Source organism: Drosophila sechellia, chromosome 3L (genome assembly GCF_004382195.2).
Source record: "Drosophila sechellia strain sech25 chromosome 3L, ASM438219v1, whole genome shotgun sequence".
NCBI classification, from domain to species: domain Eukaryota; kingdom Metazoa; phylum Arthropoda; class Insecta; order Diptera; family Drosophilidae; genus Drosophila; species Drosophila sechellia.
Window position 1 is genome coordinate 4,297,762 of NC_045951.1, and position 20,314 is coordinate 4,318,075.

At 42.9% G+C, this 20,314-nt stretch overlaps 4 protein-coding genes across 9 annotated transcripts in view; 2 read left to right on the forward strand and 2 right to left on the reverse strand.

Moving 5' to 3' along the window:
* Positions 1-1,665: 1,665 nt before the first annotated feature.
* LOC6610768 (claspin) lies at positions 1,666-6,668 on the forward strand. The gene is made up of 7 exons (XM_002035298.2): positions 1,666-3,249; positions 3,312-3,559; positions 3,611-4,264; positions 4,323-5,624; positions 5,684-5,936; positions 5,994-6,329; positions 6,392-6,668. The coding sequence occupies exons 1-7, from the start codon at positions 1,741-1,743 to the stop codon at positions 6,509-6,511; spliced, it is 4,422 nt and encodes a 1,473-aa protein (XP_002035334.1). The 5' UTR covers positions 1,666-1,740; the 3' UTR covers positions 6,512-6,668.
* Positions 6,669-6,894: 226 nt separating this feature from the next.
* Positions 6,895-9,243, forward strand: LOC6610769 (peroxisomal membrane protein PMP34). The gene is made up of 3 exons (XM_002035299.2): positions 6,895-7,243; positions 7,320-7,380; positions 8,265-9,243. The coding sequence occupies exons 1-3, from the start codon at positions 7,172-7,174 to the stop codon at positions 9,074-9,076; spliced, it is 945 nt and encodes a 314-aa protein (XP_002035335.1). The 5' UTR covers positions 6,895-7,171; the 3' UTR covers positions 9,077-9,243.
* LOC6610770 (THUMP domain-containing protein 1 homolog) lies at positions 9,230-10,371 on the reverse strand. Its single transcript, XM_002035300.2, has one exon. The coding sequence runs from the start codon at positions 10,322-10,324 to the stop codon at positions 9,350-9,352; it is 975 nt and encodes a 324-aa protein (XP_002035336.2). The 5' UTR covers positions 10,325-10,371; the 3' UTR covers positions 9,230-9,349.
* Positions 10,372-10,788: 417 nt separating this feature from the next.
* LOC6610771 (formin-binding protein 1-like) overlaps positions 10,789-20,314 on the reverse strand; it is a 31,405-nt gene continuing 21,879 nt past the window's right edge. The window contains exons 3-11 of one of the 6 annotated variants that reach the window (XM_032717849.1): positions 18,653-18,768; positions 16,892-16,942; positions 15,872-16,016; positions 15,332-15,801; positions 15,083-15,269; positions 13,174-13,496; positions 12,975-13,109; positions 12,402-12,568; positions 10,789-12,346 (exon numbers count right to left, since the gene is read on the reverse strand). In XM_032717849.1, the coding sequence (XP_032573740.1) occupies positions 12,183-12,346; positions 12,402-12,568; positions 12,975-13,109; positions 13,174-13,496; positions 15,083-15,269; positions 15,332-15,801; positions 15,872-16,016; positions 16,892-16,942; positions 18,653-18,768 (1,758 nt within the window). In that variant the 3' untranslated portion in view covers positions 10,789-12,182. Of the gene's footprint in view, positions 12,347-12,401; positions 12,569-12,974; positions 13,110-13,173; positions 13,524-15,082; positions 15,270-15,331; positions 15,802-15,871; positions 16,017-16,891; positions 16,943-18,652; positions 18,769-20,314 lie in introns of all 6 variants that reach the window. The other 5 variants (XM_032717853.1, XM_032717852.1, XM_032717851.1 and 2 more) reach the window with 5 other exon arrangements.

Sequence of the window (20,314 nt, forward strand, 5' to 3'; positions counted from 1 at the left end):
AAGATTACCTAAGGTTTTTATGACTATAAAAGACCACTTATTGGTGATTAATGTTCATAGTTCTATTTATAAGATGATAAGATCAAAGTTAAACAAAAATTATCTTGTAATATCTTGGTGTTAAAAGAATTATCTAGAGTCCTTAGGCCTACTTAAATATTAAATCATTAATCTGCCGAATACTTTATTTTTAATAAATATGAAAATTGGAGAGAAATCTATTCCAAAATAGTATCTAAATATTTACCAAGCCATGCTAATTTAACGACTGATTAAGCCCATGCTGTGATTCCACATGCGAATATATTAAAAATTTGGCATAGCGGAAAGCATGGGATTCGTGAAATATGGCTGCTTTCTTTCGATCTTTCTAAGGTTGGATAACATATGGCTTTGCTGTGTGGGATTTTTAAACGTTGCGCAATTCGGCAAGTTGAAACATTTGTCCCTCTTAAATATCAAAGGCATTTGTAAAATGCATTAATCATTTATGTTTCGACCGAGTGTGATCTCAGAATACACCTATTAAGTGAAAAGCTGGAGGAATTTAACACCTATTAAAACGGTTTGGTTTCGCTTTTCGGGGGCCTTTTGCTTTTGCTTTCATTGGAAGCCACGTTAATTGAATATTAGGCTCTGAACCGAAGTTAATGGTTGCGCATTGGATGCGTTTTTCAGCATTATTAATTGCATTTTAATGCTATTTATATCGGAGCAAGGGTATATCATTAGGCCACTCTCGTCGTCTTGGGGTTACTTAATGACCCGCGGTCGAAAGATCTTTTCAGCTTTTTGCCTTTTCAGCCACGAAACTGTGAAAGAGAAATGCCTCTGAGCCAGAAAGAGATGCGGAGAAAGCATGGCAGCAAGTAGCAACATCGACATCGTACCAAAATCAAACCAACTGCAACAATTCGCCAACGTACAAGAGCAACAGCAACCACGGGAACAGGTGAACCTACTCGCATACCCACCTGGATATTTTCCATTTGTCTGTTTTTTTCATCTGAGTGTATGCAAATCCGCTGGGTGATAACTTTCGATTGCTGTACTGCTGAAAGGTTGCAGCCTGCTGATTAAGTTGCTGTCCGAGATTTGTTCACGCTGCTTGATTTGCCTTTGAATAATCATGTACATTTTAAAGGTTTCAGCTCGTCGAGAATTTGAGTTCATTTATATATACTCATTTATATTTATTTAAGAGTTTTCACTATTTAAACAGATGTGGCCATAAACTTTGAGTATGTACTAAATGGAAGTATTTGAATTTTACTTAGATAATTAAATTATTTCCACTAAGCCTCTAAAACACTATAACATTTGCTATTTTTTTAGGGAAATTTGTATTTGTATTTCAATATATTTTGCTCATTGAATTAATATTTGGAAAATTATGAAATGGAGCATTACATTAATTTTGAAACGAAATTAATAATTGTTTTATTGGATTTCCTGTACATTTCGTTTATAAAATTGAATTAAATTATTTTTGTAAATATTTCTACAAGTTACGGTCTATTATACATTAATTTGACTCATTTCTTCTACATCATTTTATACAAATGTGGCCAGGCCTGTTTATTAAGTATACCTTACAACACTGCCTGCATCAGCTGATTGATCCCGCACTTTCAACACTCTTTGCGCCAAAAATCGAACTGCGTGTAATTGTGTGCGTGTGCGACTCCGAATGTTTTTGGTTTCTTATTATTATTAACAAAAAACAAGTGACCCAGAAATATGAGTGAATCGCTTGCAGAAACTGCAGCTGCAGCGGAAAATGAAGAGCAGGCCGACGACTCGATGGAAAAGCTGGTCTTCGACGAGGAAGACGAGCAGATGGTCTCCGGCGAAGATTTACTGGGTGGCAAGAGTTTGATGATGTCGGATGACAGCGAAACCGAAGATGGAACCCAGGAAAAGGCCCTAAAGGTATCACCCAAGAACAGGCGGCGAAGGATGATGGACAGTGACCAGAAGGATGAACCCCTAGAGCAAGGAAAGGATGATTCCACAAAAAACAACGAAGATGTGGAGGAGAAGATGGTTTCCAGGCCGAAAAAGAAGGTATCCGCCATCATAGATTCGGATAATGATGAAGAGCAGCAGGCGGACAAAAAGACGCGGAAGGAGGAGGAGAAGCAACCCGTCAAAAAAAGCAAGAAGAAGCAATCCCAGGTGGATGACGACCAGGAGGAGCAGGAGAAACCTGTTAAACCTAATAAGACAAAGAAGGCGGTAAAGAATAAGAAGCTGACCCAAGCAGACAAGGTGGAGGACGACCAAGATAACTCTTCCAAGGAGGGCAAACCAAAAAAAGTGGTCAAAAATAAGAAACAAACGGCTAAAGAGGATAAATCCCAAGCAAACGAAGAGGACGACCACCATCAGCAGGATGAGAAACCTGCAAAGACACAAAAGTCAAAAAAGTTGTCCAAGAAACAGATGCAACCAGAGGATGAAAAGGAGGACAATGGCACTGCACAGGATAAGAAGAAACCTCCACCAAAATCAAAAGCAAAAAAGTCCGTCAAATCTAAAATAGATTCCCAATTAGACAAAGAGGAGGATCTGCAAATGGACGTGGATGAAGACCCTAAAATTGACCAAGAAGATCAGGAGACTCAAAAGCAGAAGAAATCAGCCAAGAAAATTAACAAGGACAATAAGGAAAAGTCAGGTGGAGACCAGGAACACCAAGAGCAAAAGAAGGCACCCAAGAAAAACAAGAAAATTAATTCGGATAATATAGACACCATCGATGATAAGGAACAGATAGTTAAGCCAAAAAAGCTGACCAAGAAAATCAAAAAGAAAGTACTGAGCGATGACGAGTCAGAGGAAAATCACGATGATGAGGTGGAGGATCAGACTCTCAAGAAAATGGGCAGTGAAAACAAGCCAGACATGGGCAGCGATAAGGAAGACCAGGAAATGCAGGAACCTCCCAAAAAAGCAAAGAAAAGTAAGCAACGAATGGACAGTGAAAGCGAAGATGAAATTCCGAAAACCCAAAGCGAAGAAGAAACCAGTTCACCCAAAAATAAACTGAAAGGGTTGGTGGACTCCGAATCTGAACCGGAAGAAGCTGCTGCGGAAGTAAGTCCCGTCAAGAACAAACTTAAAGGATTGGTGGACTCGGAATCGGAAACAGAGCTAGACAATCCAGAGGAATCTGCAGGAGAACAGGAAGCGCCCATTGAAAGCGCTCTCTCCAGAGAGAAACCTAAGAAGCCCAAAGTTGTTCGCGTAAGTTTTTTAATTAATAAAATGGCTATAATATAGTTTAATACATACTTTCATATAATTAGGAATCAGCTAAGAAAGCGCTGGAGGGGATGCAGGCCATCCAAAGTGAACAGCAGCGTTTGCACCGCGAGGCACACATCAATGTGCCCTATCATCAGCCGAAACCAAGGACACTGAAGGAGTTTCTTAGCCGACGAACCATCAACGCTCCACTGGCCACGGCTCTGGCTGGAGGAAGTCCCATGCCCAGCAGGCAGCCAAGGAAGTCAGTGGGACTGCGGATGACCAGGGAGGAATTGGAGGCTTATGCGTAAGTTACATAAGGCTTTTAAATACTGTTTTAACCAACTCTATTGTTTAGAAAACTTATGGAGGATCGCGCCAAAGAAGCTACTGAGTTCTTTAAGTCTGAATCAGAGCCAGATGAGGAGGATGATTCGGAGAACGAAGAACCTATGGAATTAAAAGACAATCCAGGTGTTATGGATGAGAGGCTGGATAATCCAAAAACTCCAGAAGAGCCCAAGAACGACACAGAGGACATGACCAGCCAAGCAGTTATTGAGGAACCTGTCCTGGATGAAGATAATCCCGTCGGGGAAGAAGCATTGGTGGCAGATTCTATTAATGAAGAAGAACCCATTCCCTCCACCTCTACTGCAGCTGCCCTAAATATCGCAGATAACTTGGAAAGTCATCAAGAGACTAATACGACATCCCCCAGCAAAGTCTGTCTGGTTACAGAAGTGGTGGAACTGCCCAAGCTGGACTTGAGCACCATCAATATAACACCGCCCTCTAAGCCAGCAACTCCTAAGATCAGCGAAGTTATTCGCCGGCTGAAGATTGAGAAGAGCTTAGATGAGAGCCCTTCGCTGAAAGGGGATCCCAACATGGTTATTGATCTGGAAACGGGTGATATGTTCGCCAAAAAACCAACTGGTGTGGATGATCTGCTAAACCGTCTGATGAAAACGCGAGAAGCTAAAAAGCACAAGACCACAGAGACTGTCAAGTATGTAGCCCTCTTTACCATATTTTTCAGCCAGATAACTTTGATACATTTTTCTTAGCATCCTAACCACTGAACATGGCAAGCTGGAGATGTCCAAGGTGAGCATTCACCTGCATGAAGAGGAAATTGCAAAAGAACCGAAACCCGGAGCGGGTTACTTGAAAATGCAGGAGCATCTAAAAACCCTGATCACTAAGAAACGCATGGAGGACCTGCGCAAGAAGCAGGCTGAAGAACAGGAGAAAATGGCAGAAGATGAGGAGGAAGGCATGGATGTGGATGAGGAGTACGAACCGGAAGATAAACCTGGTTATGCAGAAGTAACTATAAATGAAGACGAGGAAATCATAGATAAGGTTGATAGCATTGCTGAGGATGATGACGATGCTGAAGAAAACAAAAACGATGCAGACGAAGACCCCGAAGACAATCCAGTTGAAGACATTGAGAATGAGGAAAATGACAGTGAAAGTGAGCAGGAATGTGAAGCGGACCCACAGCCAGAAACGCAAACCAGAAAGAAGAACCGCATCATTAAAGCCTTCGAGGACGACAACTCCGATGAAGATGATCTCGACCTGCTGCAGACTCCGAAGCCAAGCAATGTTGCTCCCATAACCGCTACTCAGTTCCAATTATCCGCCCACAAGCTTTTCGATGTGGAGACCCGACGCACGGCCAGCGACGAGGAGAATGAACTGCTGGATCTGTGTTCCGGCCAGTTTCCGCCGACCCAAACGCATTCCTCCGCCGCTCCTTCGGTGGATCCAGCTGTGATTAGTCAGATTCCCATGACACAGTTTGGCGGCAGCAGCCAGGCAGCGGATGAACTGGAGGGTCTGTGTTCTGGTACCTTCGCAACCCAGTTGCCATCGCAAGCAACCACTCAACAGCTGGAACAGCAGGAAGAATCCGAAGTACCGGCAGCAGTATCGAACAGAATAGTATCCAGCGACGAAGAAGCACAGGTGGATGTCTTGGAAGTCGATAAGCCAAGAAACAAAAAACTTACCAAGAAAAGGCCAAAGAAAAAGGCCAAATTAGGCTTCTCGGATGATGAAGATAGCGATGGTGAAGTTCAGGAATTCGAGGAGGAAAGTGACGCAGAGCCAGTGGAGGAAATACCGGAAACCTTTGTAGACTACGATTCCGAGGAAAATGAAATTGTTGTGGAGATGACTAAGAAGGATCGTAAAATACGAGCCGCCAACTTTGTGGACAAAGAAGCAGAGCTGTCTGAATCCGAATGGGGATCTGCCGACGAGGATGAGAAGAACATGGACGAGTACGACATTGAGTTGGGCGACGAAGATCAGTTCGATCGTGATAAACTGCGGCATGAGCTTGGCCAGATACATGCGTAAGTAGAACAAAAATTCTACTTTTTTAAAATACTTTAACCGTATTTCATTTTTACAGGCGTAAAATGATGGATCAGGATATTCGGGAAGTGCGCAAGATCAAGGAATTGCTCTTCGAAGAGGAGGAAGAGGGAGCGAATCGCCAGCGCCAATTCCGTTGGAAGAACGTGGAGGCCGGATTCAGTCTAGACGATAATCGACCTGACAATGGTGAAGGAAACGACGGCAGTGGCGATGAGGAGAACGAGCATCTGTGGCGAAAAATACGCTATGAACGCGAGCAGCTTCTCTTAGAGAAGGGTTTAAAACCGGTGCGCAAATTCGCTTATTTTCTTAGTTCTGTTCGCTAAAACATCTTCATCTTTTAGGAGGTGGCCTTACCGCTTTCCACGTCCGTGATAAACACCAGTAACAATGGTAATTCGCCGTCCATTCGCCGACTGAACATAATTTCCTCTAAGAAGACAACCGTGGAGGTGAAGAAAAGTTCTCCATTCCTGATCTCAAAAACAATAGCTGGCAAGCAGCAGAAGAGCGCTGTTCGTGGCTCCTTTCTAGTTCGGGACCAGCAGACGCTCACCAAACTGGCAGGACTCACAAAAGGAACCTCCGGCGATGTGGACGCCGCGGAGGGGACTATTTCAGTGAAGTCTGCGAAGGCGAAAAACTTTGTTTTCGCCACGCTAACGGAGGAGGAACACGAGGTGGGAACTTACTATTATCTTTTGATTATAATTCCTTCTAAACCAAATTAATAACATTCCAGAATCGAAAGAGAAAAGCTGCCGATATACTGAATAGCAGCACCGAGACTGGGGTAAACTTCATGAAGAAACCGAAGATGGAGCCTCGGAGAGACAAGTGCCTAATAGATCAGCTCCTTTGATCGATTCTTCTTTTGAGCTAAGACTTAAATGTACATTTCAAAAGTTAGACTGCTAAGATAAATAATAGGAGTGAATAAAAATAAGTTACATTTTATATTTGCTTAGATAGAAACAGTATAAAGTGGTTATACTGCCTTATAACTGGAATATTCCTTACATTTTATGTGTGATTGTTGTGAAATTTGGTATGCATGAAGTTTATGCTTAGGAATTTGTATGTATTTCAGTAAAATGAGCAATAATTAATAAAAAATTAAGATTTTACAAGCCCAATTAACGGTCTATTTTGTAAAATATATATGTGCATATATATATTTTAGTATATTTCTCCAGCTACATGGTATATTTCGTATCCACAAACATTGGTCATACTATGTGAATGAATGTGAATTCTATACAGAAATTATGAATATATGAATATGTAAGTGAATCATTTACTAAGTCGCCGTTATCCAGGAGGCACAACAAAGCCACCGCCTCCTCCGCCGCCGATAAAGTTAATCTAATCTACACATCGCGGCGAACAGAGCTGCCGCAGCTAAATTTTCAACAACCGGCGGATCGGGTCGTCGTCAATCAGTAAACACTCGCCCGAAGACGCCGCCGGACGTTCCAGTCCCCAGTCCAGAGATCTCACAGTCCGACGAACAAACAGCAGAATGGTGGCCCCCTCGAAACTCAGCCAGGTGCTTAGCTACCAGAACTTTGTGCATGCCGTATCCGGAGCTGCGGTGAGTGGGCCAATATTTGCCGGCTAAAGGTCAAGATGGCATCGGTGCTAATTTGCATTTGGTCACCTCTTCACAGGGCGGCTGCATCGCCATGAGCACCTTCTATCCACTGGACACGGTGCGTTCGCGCCTGCAACGTAAGTTTCCCCAGGGATTCGACAATCGGACTGTAACTAATCTTCAGTGAGCACCCGATAAGCGGGCCACGCTTTGATAATTCGTATAGGCACACCTATGGATCTGCGGGCGAGTTCAAACTCCAGCGTTTGAAACTTTCTATTGATATGTTAGAGAGCCCCTTCAATCAATTTCCCGGGCTAATCCAATTTTTAGGTCTGCTTGTAGTTGAAATTCGATAGCGTCTGGTTTCTGTGCCGAGAAAAGATTGTGATTATTATTTTTCTGAATAGTATAGGGAATAATTAAAAGTTTATTTTTAAATATATACAAACACTATTGATGATATCATAAGTGAACGTAGTTATGATATTACATTGTATATTTTTACATTGTATATACTATATGTGATATCGAGGTTTCCCTTTAAAAGTTGTGCGCTCTATTTCCTATTTTCCAAGTACACGAACAGTTTGTATTATCTGAATGCATAAATTTTGCAATTGTACAGAGCCATTGGACTTTGACTCGTTAAATGAATATACATCTAAGAATTCAGATTTTTTTACAAATATGATCTGTTAAAGTTCCCAAAAATTATTAAGAACAAAAAGAAACACCTTTTATAGAGTAAAGGTTTTTGTAAGGTTACGCTTTATGTATAATTTAATGACAATTTTAGCCCATATTTACCGAACACGGTTGCATATTCGACTAAAGCGCTTTCGAGTTAATGCCAGAAATTGGCTAATTATCATAATTGGGTTCAGGGTTGGGTCAATATCACTGACTCGTAGTATGCGTGACAAGTTAAATTAGCGCTTTAATCAAACACACCTGAAATAATCTTGGTTTCAGAATCTCCAGCATTAGTCTTACAGTTTTCTCTAATGAATCTTTACAGTGGAAGAAGCCGGCGAGGTGCGGAGTACCAGGCAGGTGATCAAGGAGATTGTGCTGGGCGAGGGATTCCAGTCCCTGTACCGAGGTCTTGGTCCTGTTCTGCAGAGCCTGTGCATTTCGAACTTTGTCTACTTCTACACATTCCATGCCCTCAAGGCGGTGGCATCGGGAGGCTCGCCATCCCAGCACAGCGCTCTCAAGGATCTGCTCCTGGGTAGCATTGCCGGCATCATCAATGTGCTCACCACCACACCCTTTTGGGTGGTCAACACGCGACTGCGCATGCGCAACGTGGCCGGAACCTCAGACGAGGTGAACAAGCACTACAAGAACCTGCTGGAGGGTCTCAAGTACGTGGCCCAAAAGGAGGGCATCGCCGGACTGTGGTCGGGCACCATACCCTCCCTGATGCTGGTCTCTAATCCCGCGCTGCAGTTCATGATGTACGAGATGCTTAAGCGCAACATTATGCGCTTCACCGGCGGTGAGATGGGCAGCTTGAGTTTCTTCTTTATTGGTGCCATTGCCAAGGCCTTCGCCACGGTGCTGACCTATCCGTTGCAGTTGGTCCAGACCAAGCAGCGTCATCGCAGCAAGGAGTCGGACTCGAAGCCGTCCACTTCGGCGGGATCCAAGCCCCGCACCGAGAGCACACTGGAGCTGATGATCAGCATACTGCAGCACCAGGGCATTCGTGGACTGTTCCGCGGTCTGGAGGCCAAGATCCTGCAAACCGTGCTCACGGCAGCCCTGATGTTCATGGCCTACGAAAAGATAGCCGGCACCGTGGTCATGCTGCTCAAGCGCAACTGAAAAGAGGCTCTAGTCAACAAGTAGTTTTACTCAACTAATCCTAACGTAAGCTATAACACAAACATACACATTCTGACATAGGATATGGCCAGCACACAGACTCTCCAAAGTTTAGCCGCTAAGCGTCAATGGATAAAAGAAAAGAATAAATAGTTAACAGAAGTAAATAATAACTGGCTGCTTTATTTATATACGTCTGCACAGCAGATGGTCCATCTATACCTAGGTGTGGTCATTGCTATATATCATTAATTGAGCGGTTTGGATTTTCATTTATTTGTCATTCTCAGTAGAGTCCTTATTCTCATCGTCATTAGACTTGGACTCTTCTGAAGATTCAGCTTGCTCCTTATCGTTGCCATTGGCGACCTCTGAAGTCTCTGACTTCGAATCTCCTTCGCCAGCAGATTTTTTATCGCTAGGATTGGCCAGTTCGGCCAGATTGAACTTTTTGCACTCCAGATAGTTGTCGATCACGCTAAGCAGGCAAGAGCCCCTCAAGACCTCCACGATGATGGATTTCTTGGCCTTCTTCAGGTCCACCTTGTTGCCCATGTTCTTGGAGTTGACCAGCTCGGCCAGTTGGGTGATGATTTCGTCGCGCTTGATCTGCTGATTATAGCGATGATTGAAGATGATGCTATAGCTGGTGGGCTCCTTGAGGAAGTGCTTGTCGAAGAGGTATCCGGCGGAAGTGATGATGTCCGGCATGTTGGCGCGGCATACGGCTTCGATGGGCACCAGGCGTAGGACAAATCGGGACATGGACTTGCCGGTGGTCGCTATGTCGTTGATGATGTGTTTAGCCAGGGCCACCGGATCCTCCAGTTCGGTGCGGATGAACACGCAGTTGGTGGTTTTGGTGTCTACATTCTGGAATCGCATCTTGCGATGCGAAAGCATTTCGCGGCATTTGGCGGCAGCTGCCTCCAGGTCGTCGTCGTCATCACTGGTGCCTCCTGCCGCTGGCTTCGGAACATCCTCTCCCGCATCACCAGCTGCTCCTTCCTCTGGCTGCTTCTTTTCCGGCTCATTCTCTGGCTTTTCCGAACCGTAAAGTATGTCAGCATAGTGGTTCAACAAATTGTAGCATTCGCGAACACATGCCTTCTCGTTGATGTTGCACGTGGCGAAGAATCCACGTTGGCCAGGTTGGAGCACCTCCCTCCTGGCGTGGAAATACTTTTTCTTGTTGTTGTTAAACTTTACGTTTTTACCCATTTTCGATTTTTTTGATGCGGGTTCCATGAAATAAAACTTATTTTGCTTCGCCGGCTGTTTGAATTAGTGAGACCGTAAATATGTCAGTAATGGCCTGCTTTGAATCTACTAGAATTCCCAGAACAGAAGTAAAAAGATATGGTCACTTTAAAGCTGAAAGAAAATGCATCTTCAAAAATGTTAATTTTCAAATTCCTTAATCGGTATTAAAATGCAATTTCATATTTCAATTTATCAATGACCTTTTAATTAAAAGAATTTCTAGAATTATTCCCAACCAGTTTAAAAAACATCCATTTGCAAAAAGATCAAATGCTGATCAGCTTTATGTTTCATTTAATTGTAGTTACTTTTATTAAGCCGACGATTCTCACATACATTTGCCGTAGTCTGTCACTTAAATTCAATTACTCTCATTCCATTTGATGTCGTAAACATTATAGCGTATTACGTAAGTGCCTGTTTTCGGTTCGAATTTAAAATTAGATAAATTTAAGAATTTTGGAATTATTTATTTTCTGCGTTCGCACTAAGATTAGTTCATCGTCATTCGTTTACATCGTGTAATTAAACGTAAGAAAAATAGAATTCATCAGTTTCAGTTGTTTGCACACTTAAATGCTAAAGCATGGTAGCATATCTATGCGAAATAAAAGTACAAAATACAGATGCTGAAGGCTGCTGAATATCTAACTAAAGACCTATCTCGCTCCGCCTGGACTTTATCCGCAGACTTCCGTTTCAAGTTTTTGATTGTGGTTTACCAATATACAGCGGTATATCATATTAAAGTATAAATAAATGTATTGCAAAGTGGCGTCGTTGCCGCCCGGCTTTGCATTGACTTAAGCCTTAATGTTGTGAACTTAATGGTATAGGGGTTCCTAAAACATAACTAATCGATGCACTATCTCGGCATGAATGCGCTTCTCGCGTCCCATTAAACATAGTGTGTGAAAATGTACAAGGCCAAGAGCAATACAAAATTATCATCAAATTAAGATTACGAATTAAGCATAGAGTGGTTTAAAGTAAAATGTACAATTGTTGCTATTTATATAAAACAAGCTAGCGCGTTCTTTTGCTTCCGCAATTGCATATGCCGCATGTCATGCAGGATTGCCATAACTTTTGCCCACATTTCCTGGAGTCTCGGGTGTGTATGGGGTATGTGGGATGTGATCGATGTCCGCTCGCTTGATCTTTGCATATTTACCAAAGTTTTAGTGCTTAAATTTGAGGAAATCGCACTCTGCCGCCTTTCCAATTGGTCTGAGGGAAAGGTGACGGGTGCTCCTAAGGCCAAAGCCGAGAACCGAGTAAAAGTAACTATCATCAACACATTGCCAAATGGATGGCACGTGAGAACGTGTTCACAAGATTACTTTTAATATCCAACGGCCGTAGTTTAAGTTTCAATTTTAGTTTTAGTTATTCTTTTCATGCTCTCACGTATTCAAGTGTCATATAAATCTGTTTTCATATATGTATATAAATAGGTGTTATCATGATTGTTGTGGTGAAGAGGGAAACGTTGCGGTGCTTACAATTAGGTGAGGTCTGCTCGTAGGTGCATATGACTATAGTATTTATAGTATGATATAGCTTGCACTACCATAAGATCAATGACGTTTAAAATCAAAGTAAATATACAAAGCATACGAAGGGTAAATGAATCGAACTTAGCTTAGGTCAAATGTACAGTGTTGTGTGAAAGTTAGGTGTGTTGTGTCTGTTATGTTATGTTTTGTGTGGTATGGCTGTCCGACAGAACGCAAAGTTATGACAAAAGTACACAAATCAATCGATCATACGCAAGAGTTTGCTGAGTAGGTAACATTTAAAACCGCCCGGCTGATTGCCCGCCCCGAAAATGAACTTAATCCTAAGCATAGAGCGTGCACTCGATGTAACTCGTGGGCACGAAGCCCTCGTCCCAGCCATTGGAGTTGTTCTCCCGCCGCACACGCGTCCATCCATCGCCTTGGTCGATCTCGATCACTTGCAGCTCCTCGCCCTCATTCATGGGTATGCTACCCTCGCTGGAGGCTACAAAGGATTAAAATCAAAATGTATTCAAGCAAGTTTATTTTCCACTACTCACCTTCAAATGGATACAGGGCTCGACATTTTCCCACCGGATTAAGGGTCTCCACTTCCGTTTCGTAGTAGGTATCCTCGCCAATCGCGTTTTCGTTGGCGCTGCCCTGTCCCGATCCTGGCAGGGATGTGTGTGAAGTGCCAAGGCCACTCTCGGGACTTGCCGAACTGCTGGATTTCACCATGGAAAAGGCAAAATGAAACGAAATATTTGAAGAAGTTGCAATTTTCACATTATTAAGTGTCATCATGTTTGGTGTAGAGCGATAAAGAATCAAGTTGTACTACAAGTATGTATGCTCAAATTTGAATAAAAATGTTGTTTAATCTTTGGCTTATTGTGCACTTTCTGGGCTTTTTTTTACTAGTTTATACGTTTTCAAATGAGTGAGAAACCAACACCGAAGAAAATGCCACACACCGTGAATAGTGCAGTGATATTATGATCGAATTAAATAATACAGATTAGATATGCGATGCCAAATCATAATGCTACGATAATGTATGTACGAGTATAATGTATGTGGGTGAAAGATATATATATATATAAACATTGAACGTAGTCTTATGAGTGTACCCGTTATTGTTATTATTATGCCCATTTTGTATTTGCGCCACATTATCCTCAGAATCTGACCTGCTTAAGCTGCCAGCATCATCGGGCTGGTCGTCGCCATCATCATGATGGTCATCGGCACTGCCATTGGAATGTCTAAAGTGGGGGTATTCAGTTATTAGATTGTTTATTAAATGGGTTAAAACCAATGTTAACTCACCTAGAGGTTCGGTGACCGTTTTGCAATTGATTTCGACTCGCCTGCGGACTACTGGTGGCTGTCGGCACTTGGCTGGCCTTCTCCAAGAAGCCCTGGTACTTCTTTAGATCCACTTTCAGCTTCTCCAACTTGTGTTCCGACTCGTTCAGTTGTCCCTCGACGGTCATGGGATTGCCCAGCGAAGAGTTCGCCTCATAGACGATCTTCATCTTCATCAGGCCATCCCGTGCTTTTGTTTCCTGGGCGATGTTCTGTGTCAGTTCGGCGATCTTCGCCTGCAGTTTCTTTCTTCGTTGGTTCGGTGGCAGATCGCTGAAGTCCTCCTTTTGTCCATCCGCAGTCAGGGAATTCTGTGCCAATTACAGCTTGGTTAGTTGAATGCATTACAAGTATATTGAATGATATCTTTATAGGCCAATGCAATGAATAATAAGATACCAATCAGGACTAAAAAGACAAGACATTCACAAGACACAACAAGAGCTGCACGCAGTGATTAGAATCAGTACAAACAACAGAGGAAACCGAAAAATCAGATAATAATATCAACACAGCAAAACAATAAATGCAGATTTTTTGATAATCCAATGACCCGCTTTCGACATAAATCAAACCAGTTTCGAAATCAACAGGCTATTAAATGGCACCATAAAGAAAACTTATGGAAATGGAACGAAAGGGAAAATAAGGCGATAAAGGCATTCAATCATGCGTTGGGATTCGAGAGCTAATGGCACATAAAGAACAGAAATTAAACAATAAAAAAGTTAAAAAATAAATCGAATAATGTGTAAGTGTGCTGCTGTGACTTTCAGCTAGTTGGCCAACAATTTACTGGTTAATTTAAAGGGTTAACTATTTGAGGATAATTGGTGGTGTTCATTTTTAGAACTTGACTATGTTTAATCAAGCCAAGAATATGCCGATCATTTGCGTTCAGGCGTTTAAAGTGAAAGTTGCTCAGACTTTTAATTATTGTTAATGGAAACGATATGGCTAGTGATGGTTAGATTCTTATTTAGCTGATTGTGATTAGTAGATAGCGAGATAGTGGTGTTATTAAGATTAATCGTAAGGGGCTAGTTTAGGCTAGACTTAGTTAAAGTTAGTTATTTAGTTGGGGGAAAGCTGAAAGATTCATCATACCTTCATGGTGATACAGGCTTCAATTATCTGCCGTTGCTATTGGCAGCGAATTGATTTAGTATTTATTTTGTAGGTTTTTAATTTTGCAATTGTATCACATGTGTGGTGTTGTTGTGTTCGTGTGATTTTAAGCATGTAATCATTTTATGGCAGCAACAAATATGTGTACAAAAGTAGAAATCAAGAGTTAATCAATTAATATTTGTGGGTTATAGAAGAAGCTTTGGATTTGGAATAAAGTTGCAGTCGGTGAAGGGCGAACTCAAAGCACAAAGTATTAGTAAATGCGAAAGACACAAAACATGGCAGTTCAAAAGCAATCCGAGGGATGAGGCGATGTATGTATATATGGAAATGCCGATCTGGTTGTGGACTATGATTGGAGAGGGCACGAATCGAGTTCTTTGGACACTTGGTACTTACGGCAAGAGACAGAACCATGTCCAAGTGAAATAAAGATATGGTAATCGAGATTCGATCAAATTAATATAGAAATAGAACGGAAAAGAGAGAAGACTGGATGAGTAAACCATAAAGAGACACAAACCATAACCAAGACCTACGACTTATCAATAGAACATCGAACTTAAGAACTAATCAAGAAGCGTCTCAACTCAAGAGGCTAGTGCACAGAATGGAACGGACAAGTACGGCGAACTGAAAACTCTGGACAATAGAGATAGTCAGGCAGTGGCAGTCGAGTCTAAAACCCATGGAGGTATCACAAAGTTAAGCCCCTGGAATTGGCCACGGACTGCCTCACCTTATTGCTGCCGAATATGTTAAAAATGCCCACGCGTTTCTTCAGCTTGTTGGCACTCATCGTGCCCCTAATGGTCAGGTGGTTCGATGTCGAGTTGCTGTAGTGCGACTCCTGCACGGAATCCGGATCGCACTTGGACAGATCCTCGAAGGGTATGTCCCTTGGTGGCGTGAAACCAGATTGATATCTGCAAGGCGGACATAGAAAGTTAGTTTGGGGTTTATTAATATTTCAAAAAAAGTTTCCAACCTTTCTATGACTTTGAAGGTATCCTCCTTTTCGTTGATGGACTCGCCGGCCTTCACGATGCCCTCCATGCAGCGGGCAATGATTGGCGCCACCGATGACTCCACATCCGCCGCTCCCACAATGAACTCCCTAAAGCCACGGGTGCGCTTCTCGTCCAGCTCCTGCAGCCGATTGAGGACCGAGGGCAGCAGCATGCTGTAGTGTTGCTGCTGCAGATTGTTTGTCTTCTGCAACTGGTTGGCGTACTCGTTCTTCGCATCGTCCGACTGCTGGATCTTGGACGTCATCACGTTCTTGTAGCGCTCCACCTCGGCCCGGCTGAGATTGAGGTCCATGTCCGCCCGCTTATAGCTGTCCACCGCCTTCTCCGAGTCGCGGTAGGCCTTCTCGTAGTTCCTCTTGGCCCGGTCCAGCGAGGAGAGCTGTGTGGTGAGGTTCTGCTGCAGGGTGGCACCATCGCTAAGGCATTTCTGCAAGCACACATATGGATATGGATGGGTTATAAGTTGAATTTATTTTTGGGCAATCCCACGCACTCACCTTGCGGTCCTCGCGCAACGTCTTGGACAGAAGCGTCACTCCCGCGATGATCTGCAGCTGCAGGGACTCGGACACCACCTCGCGCTGTCCCGCCAGATCGCCCACCTCCTTGAGCAGATTGCGGAACGCTTGCACCGATGTGAATCTGTAATGGAATGGTAGCATGTGAATCAGTTCGACCTACGCCAATTTGCGCCTGAGGAGTACTACGAGTTTTTGTGCACAGAGAAAAACAGCGTTTATAATGGGAGCCATAAATTAAAAAAGAAACTAAAAGTGATAGTTTCATATACATATTTTTCTCTGTGCAGACCTTTAGCGTTGTTTATGAACTCAAGACAGTCCATAGCCGAGGGCCCGATTTATGGAGCTCTCGGATTGACAGCGTTGGACACGCGCTGTGGAACACCCACGCGACTCCGGATTTCTGCTGTCCGTGGTCCGTTTGTCTATCATCGCCGTCTGTCAGAATGGCCACTCTATATGGCCGGAGGAATGGGGCATAAATTTATGGATTTTACAACTGAATATGGCAAAGCGCTCGGCATTTCATTACCAAGAGAGCTCCACTTGGCTATCGCCATGGCTATAGCTTCATTGTCATGTTACACACATGCCACATTCGGAGATCTATTTGCGGGTCATGATGTCAGTTTGCCAGGCTGCCGCCACTTGGGCCAGATTTGCATGGCGTGTAATTAAAAGCCGAGATTCCCAGACCGACCACACAGAGTGGAACTACTTGAGTCTCAGCCGCGATTCAAGTGGCTTTTTCCGCGCAAATTGAATGGCGCACACAGCACGCACAATTAGAGCAAAAGTCATATGAGATTATCCCCAACCCAATCCACTTAGCACTTTTTTTCTGCCGACAAATATGGCAAACAAAGTGCAACAAATTACGGATAATTTTCCAAAACATTTAACAAACGAATAGGGTAAAGTAAAGAAAAAAAAACTCAATTATACTATATGGTACATTGTAACGTTTTTGATCGCGTTTTTGGCTATAATGCTTACTCATTGTCTTCCTCCTCCTTCTTTTTGGGCTGGTAGTTTTTCACTAGGCGCCTGCAAGATAAAAAAGAGACAAAAACGAAAGGTATAATCAAAATCATGGCATTAGTGAAACTTTGTTTATGCAAAGAAAGATATAGTAATAATAGTAGTAGTAATATTAATAGTAGCAGCAGCGCATTTGCATTAACACGAGACTTTTCATTTGCCGATTGCCAAGGCGGCTCACGCAAAAGATTTCACTGCGCCTCGCATTTTAATACAGTTTTTTAGTTTTTCAGTTTTTCCTCACAGTTTCATGCGGCGACTTTGTGGTCTAGTTGCTACTGCTACGGGTATACGATGCACTCTTTCAAGACTCTGGAGCAAAGTACAAAAACACACGGAGAATTAGCTAGATTTTGAGTCAAGAGTATACTCTACTTCTAGTATACTTCTTGATTTGAGCTAGTATGCCGAATATAAATAATTTATATTAAGTGTAACCATTTTATGCAAATCCACCAGCATTAACTTTGCTGTACTTAATAGTCCCCTATGTCTTTAACACACTTTCCAAGTCATTTTGCGACTCCACGCCTTCTTTCTCAGTGTACAACTGCACCTCTAGCCGCAAGCAATGTTAGACGCGTAATGATAAAGTCATTAAAACGAGTCAAGACGGTAGCTCCCAGCCATATCAGGGGCCATAGTTCAGTCCCACCATCCGGGGGAGCGGAGGAAACTAAAACTGAATCTTAAACTGAAGCTGAGAGATGGAAGCTGAGACTGAAGCTGAAGCGGAGTCATCAAGCAAAGCTGCGACTCATGGTGGGAACTCGGTGCCAGGCGGTGGGAAACCAGCGATGCCCCCTTCTTTCGAAGCGAACACCTTGACGGGGCAACATAATCTTCGCTTAAATTAAACAATTATGACGAACTGACAGCCAACACCGACCCACGCTGCCATGTTGGGCAATCGCCTGGGTAACCGAAGCCGAAGCCTAATCCCATTAGGTCCCCACATGTGACACCACGTCCAGTTCGGCTGGACAAGCCAGCGGGCACCGAGGATTAGGGCTTGGCCACTCAAAGTGGCAGTCGCGTGTCAATTGCGTGGGGCAGGTCGTGGTTGCCCCGCTCGGGTGTCACTCAATTAAGTGCAGTTTTAAACTTTGCAGGGGTGCAGCTCTCGAAAATTCTTGGGATCCATAAACATAAACTCATCGGCGGTAATTGAAATGCGCCACAAGTATGTAAGTGCATACAATTAACTATTTACGATTATTGTTTATGACAATCGAGCGTTGTAGCCATTGTGCAATAATGTCCAAGACAAAGACTTCGATTAAATGCGTTTTAAGTTAAGGCCTTTTTGTTTTAGCCTGGAAAGGAGCCCGCTGGACAGCTGGGCAATCACTTCCACAAGTGGACGACCTTGTGCTCATTGCTTGGCATCACGTTTTTTATTTGGCTTTATCGGATTTACATTAGCGAGAACATTAATATTCGGCTGCCACAAGACATGCCACAAATGGGTGAGGCCAGTTGCAACTAGCGAAATATTTATATTTAATTGGCTATTTGTTAAGGCCAAATTGGGAAGCGACAAGAGTATTAATTCGTTCTAATGCCTTAAAAGTAACTAAAAATAAAATTGATATTGGTGTGTTTGGGTGATTAAAAGTGGGTAATCATTTCAATTGGGCTGAATTGGTAGTCAATTTATTATATCGACCAAGCATTAATCCCCTGATTCTAATGGCTGAAGAGGAGCGGACTCACCTTAATTTGCCGGCATATTCCGTTTCTATGGCCACTCGATCGCGTAAGAAGTTGGCAAACTTGTCCAGAGCATCGATGCCTCTGTTTGTGTGTATCGCCAGATTCTCGTTTTGATCCTGAAAGTATGGAAAATGTGCAGATGGAATCTATTAGAAAGAGCCGCGTTAAAAGCACTTAATACATAGATACATACATATATGCGATAAATGGAATAGATTGAGAGCAGCGCAAAAAATAATACGAAATTAATCTAATTTTTTTAATTAGCTCGATATAGGAAATTCGCTGCGTAGCAAATGGCAATTCACTTATGTGGATAAAGATCTAGCTTATACAATGCCATAATGGATCGATTCATAGAGCTGGCAGGTCTTGAAGACCGAACCATTAACTCATTAGCCTTAAAAAGGAGCACTGAATTTTAAACGCTACTAGTCGACACTTTCGAGTGGTTCAATCTTAAATAATGGCATGGCTATTTGCAAAGATATGTATATATCGTTAGTTTACCGCTGACACAAATATGGGCAGTCACTTCCTCCTCGTCGCGCGTTATGACATAATATTTTTCATTTTTGCTTTCTTTCGCTGCCTTTGTGGGCAATTTGCAACACTTTTCAATATTGTTTGTCAATAGACAGACCTAACAACAATCAAAACAAACGGCGCTCCACTTTTGATTTTATTTTCGCACGCTGACAAAACAACAAGCCTGCAGAGACATCAAAAGACGCTGCCGTTTTGGCCAACTTAGCTGCCAATCGCGAACGAATCACGCCCCCAAACGCAATGCCAAGCAGATTTGCATTTTAAGTGAACCTAGAAATCCCTACAAAAAACCGCTTAAATGGCACACAAACAAGACGCGTAGCCAATTTGCATTTGAAGTTCAGCTGAGGAGTCGAATGATTAACATCAATTACATAATGAAACCCAGTTGCGATCATGGCCCAAACAATTTCCAAGCGGCTAAATAGACGAAAATTTACGCTGTCTGTATTTTGTATGTTTTGGAGTCTTCTTTGGGTTATTGCAAAACTTTGTAATTTTGTTTCAATGCGATGATTACAATAATCTCAATCGTTAGCAGTGAAATTCGGCTACGTGCCCGCCATTAATTAAAACAATTGTCAATTAGCTTGCAACACAGCATTCGATTATCGAGTGCGTTTGTAGAATTTGTGTTTGATTAGTTGTTTATTTCATGTGGCTGTCTTTTATTTTTGAATTTATTTGGACTCGACTCGAGTCGCCTTGCGTCACAGTAAAAAACTTTCACCCGCTTAAACGAAGGTGCGGCACATCTTGGCACTCAATGAAAAGCGTTTTCGCGTGGAAAATGGAAAAGTGTCAGGCGACACGGCACAAATGTCATGCGAGTAGCTGCAGTAATTGAGTTGCAACCGCCGCCGAGGGCGTTGCCCACCAGTTGTGGGTGGCAGCCATCTCAGGACCCAGGACGACTTGGTCTCGAAACTGGGCCTATAAAATACGGCATCTGTCACTTGTGCCGCTGGCTAGTTAACTGTTTATGTAAGCGAGTGCCTGGCGTGCACTTGGAGAAAAAGCTACAAGCTTTTCCAAGCTATTGATTGCTTAGTAAGTAAGTTTAATCTGTGTTTACATTTTTTTCGGTGCACACATTTTCCCGCGGCGCCTTTC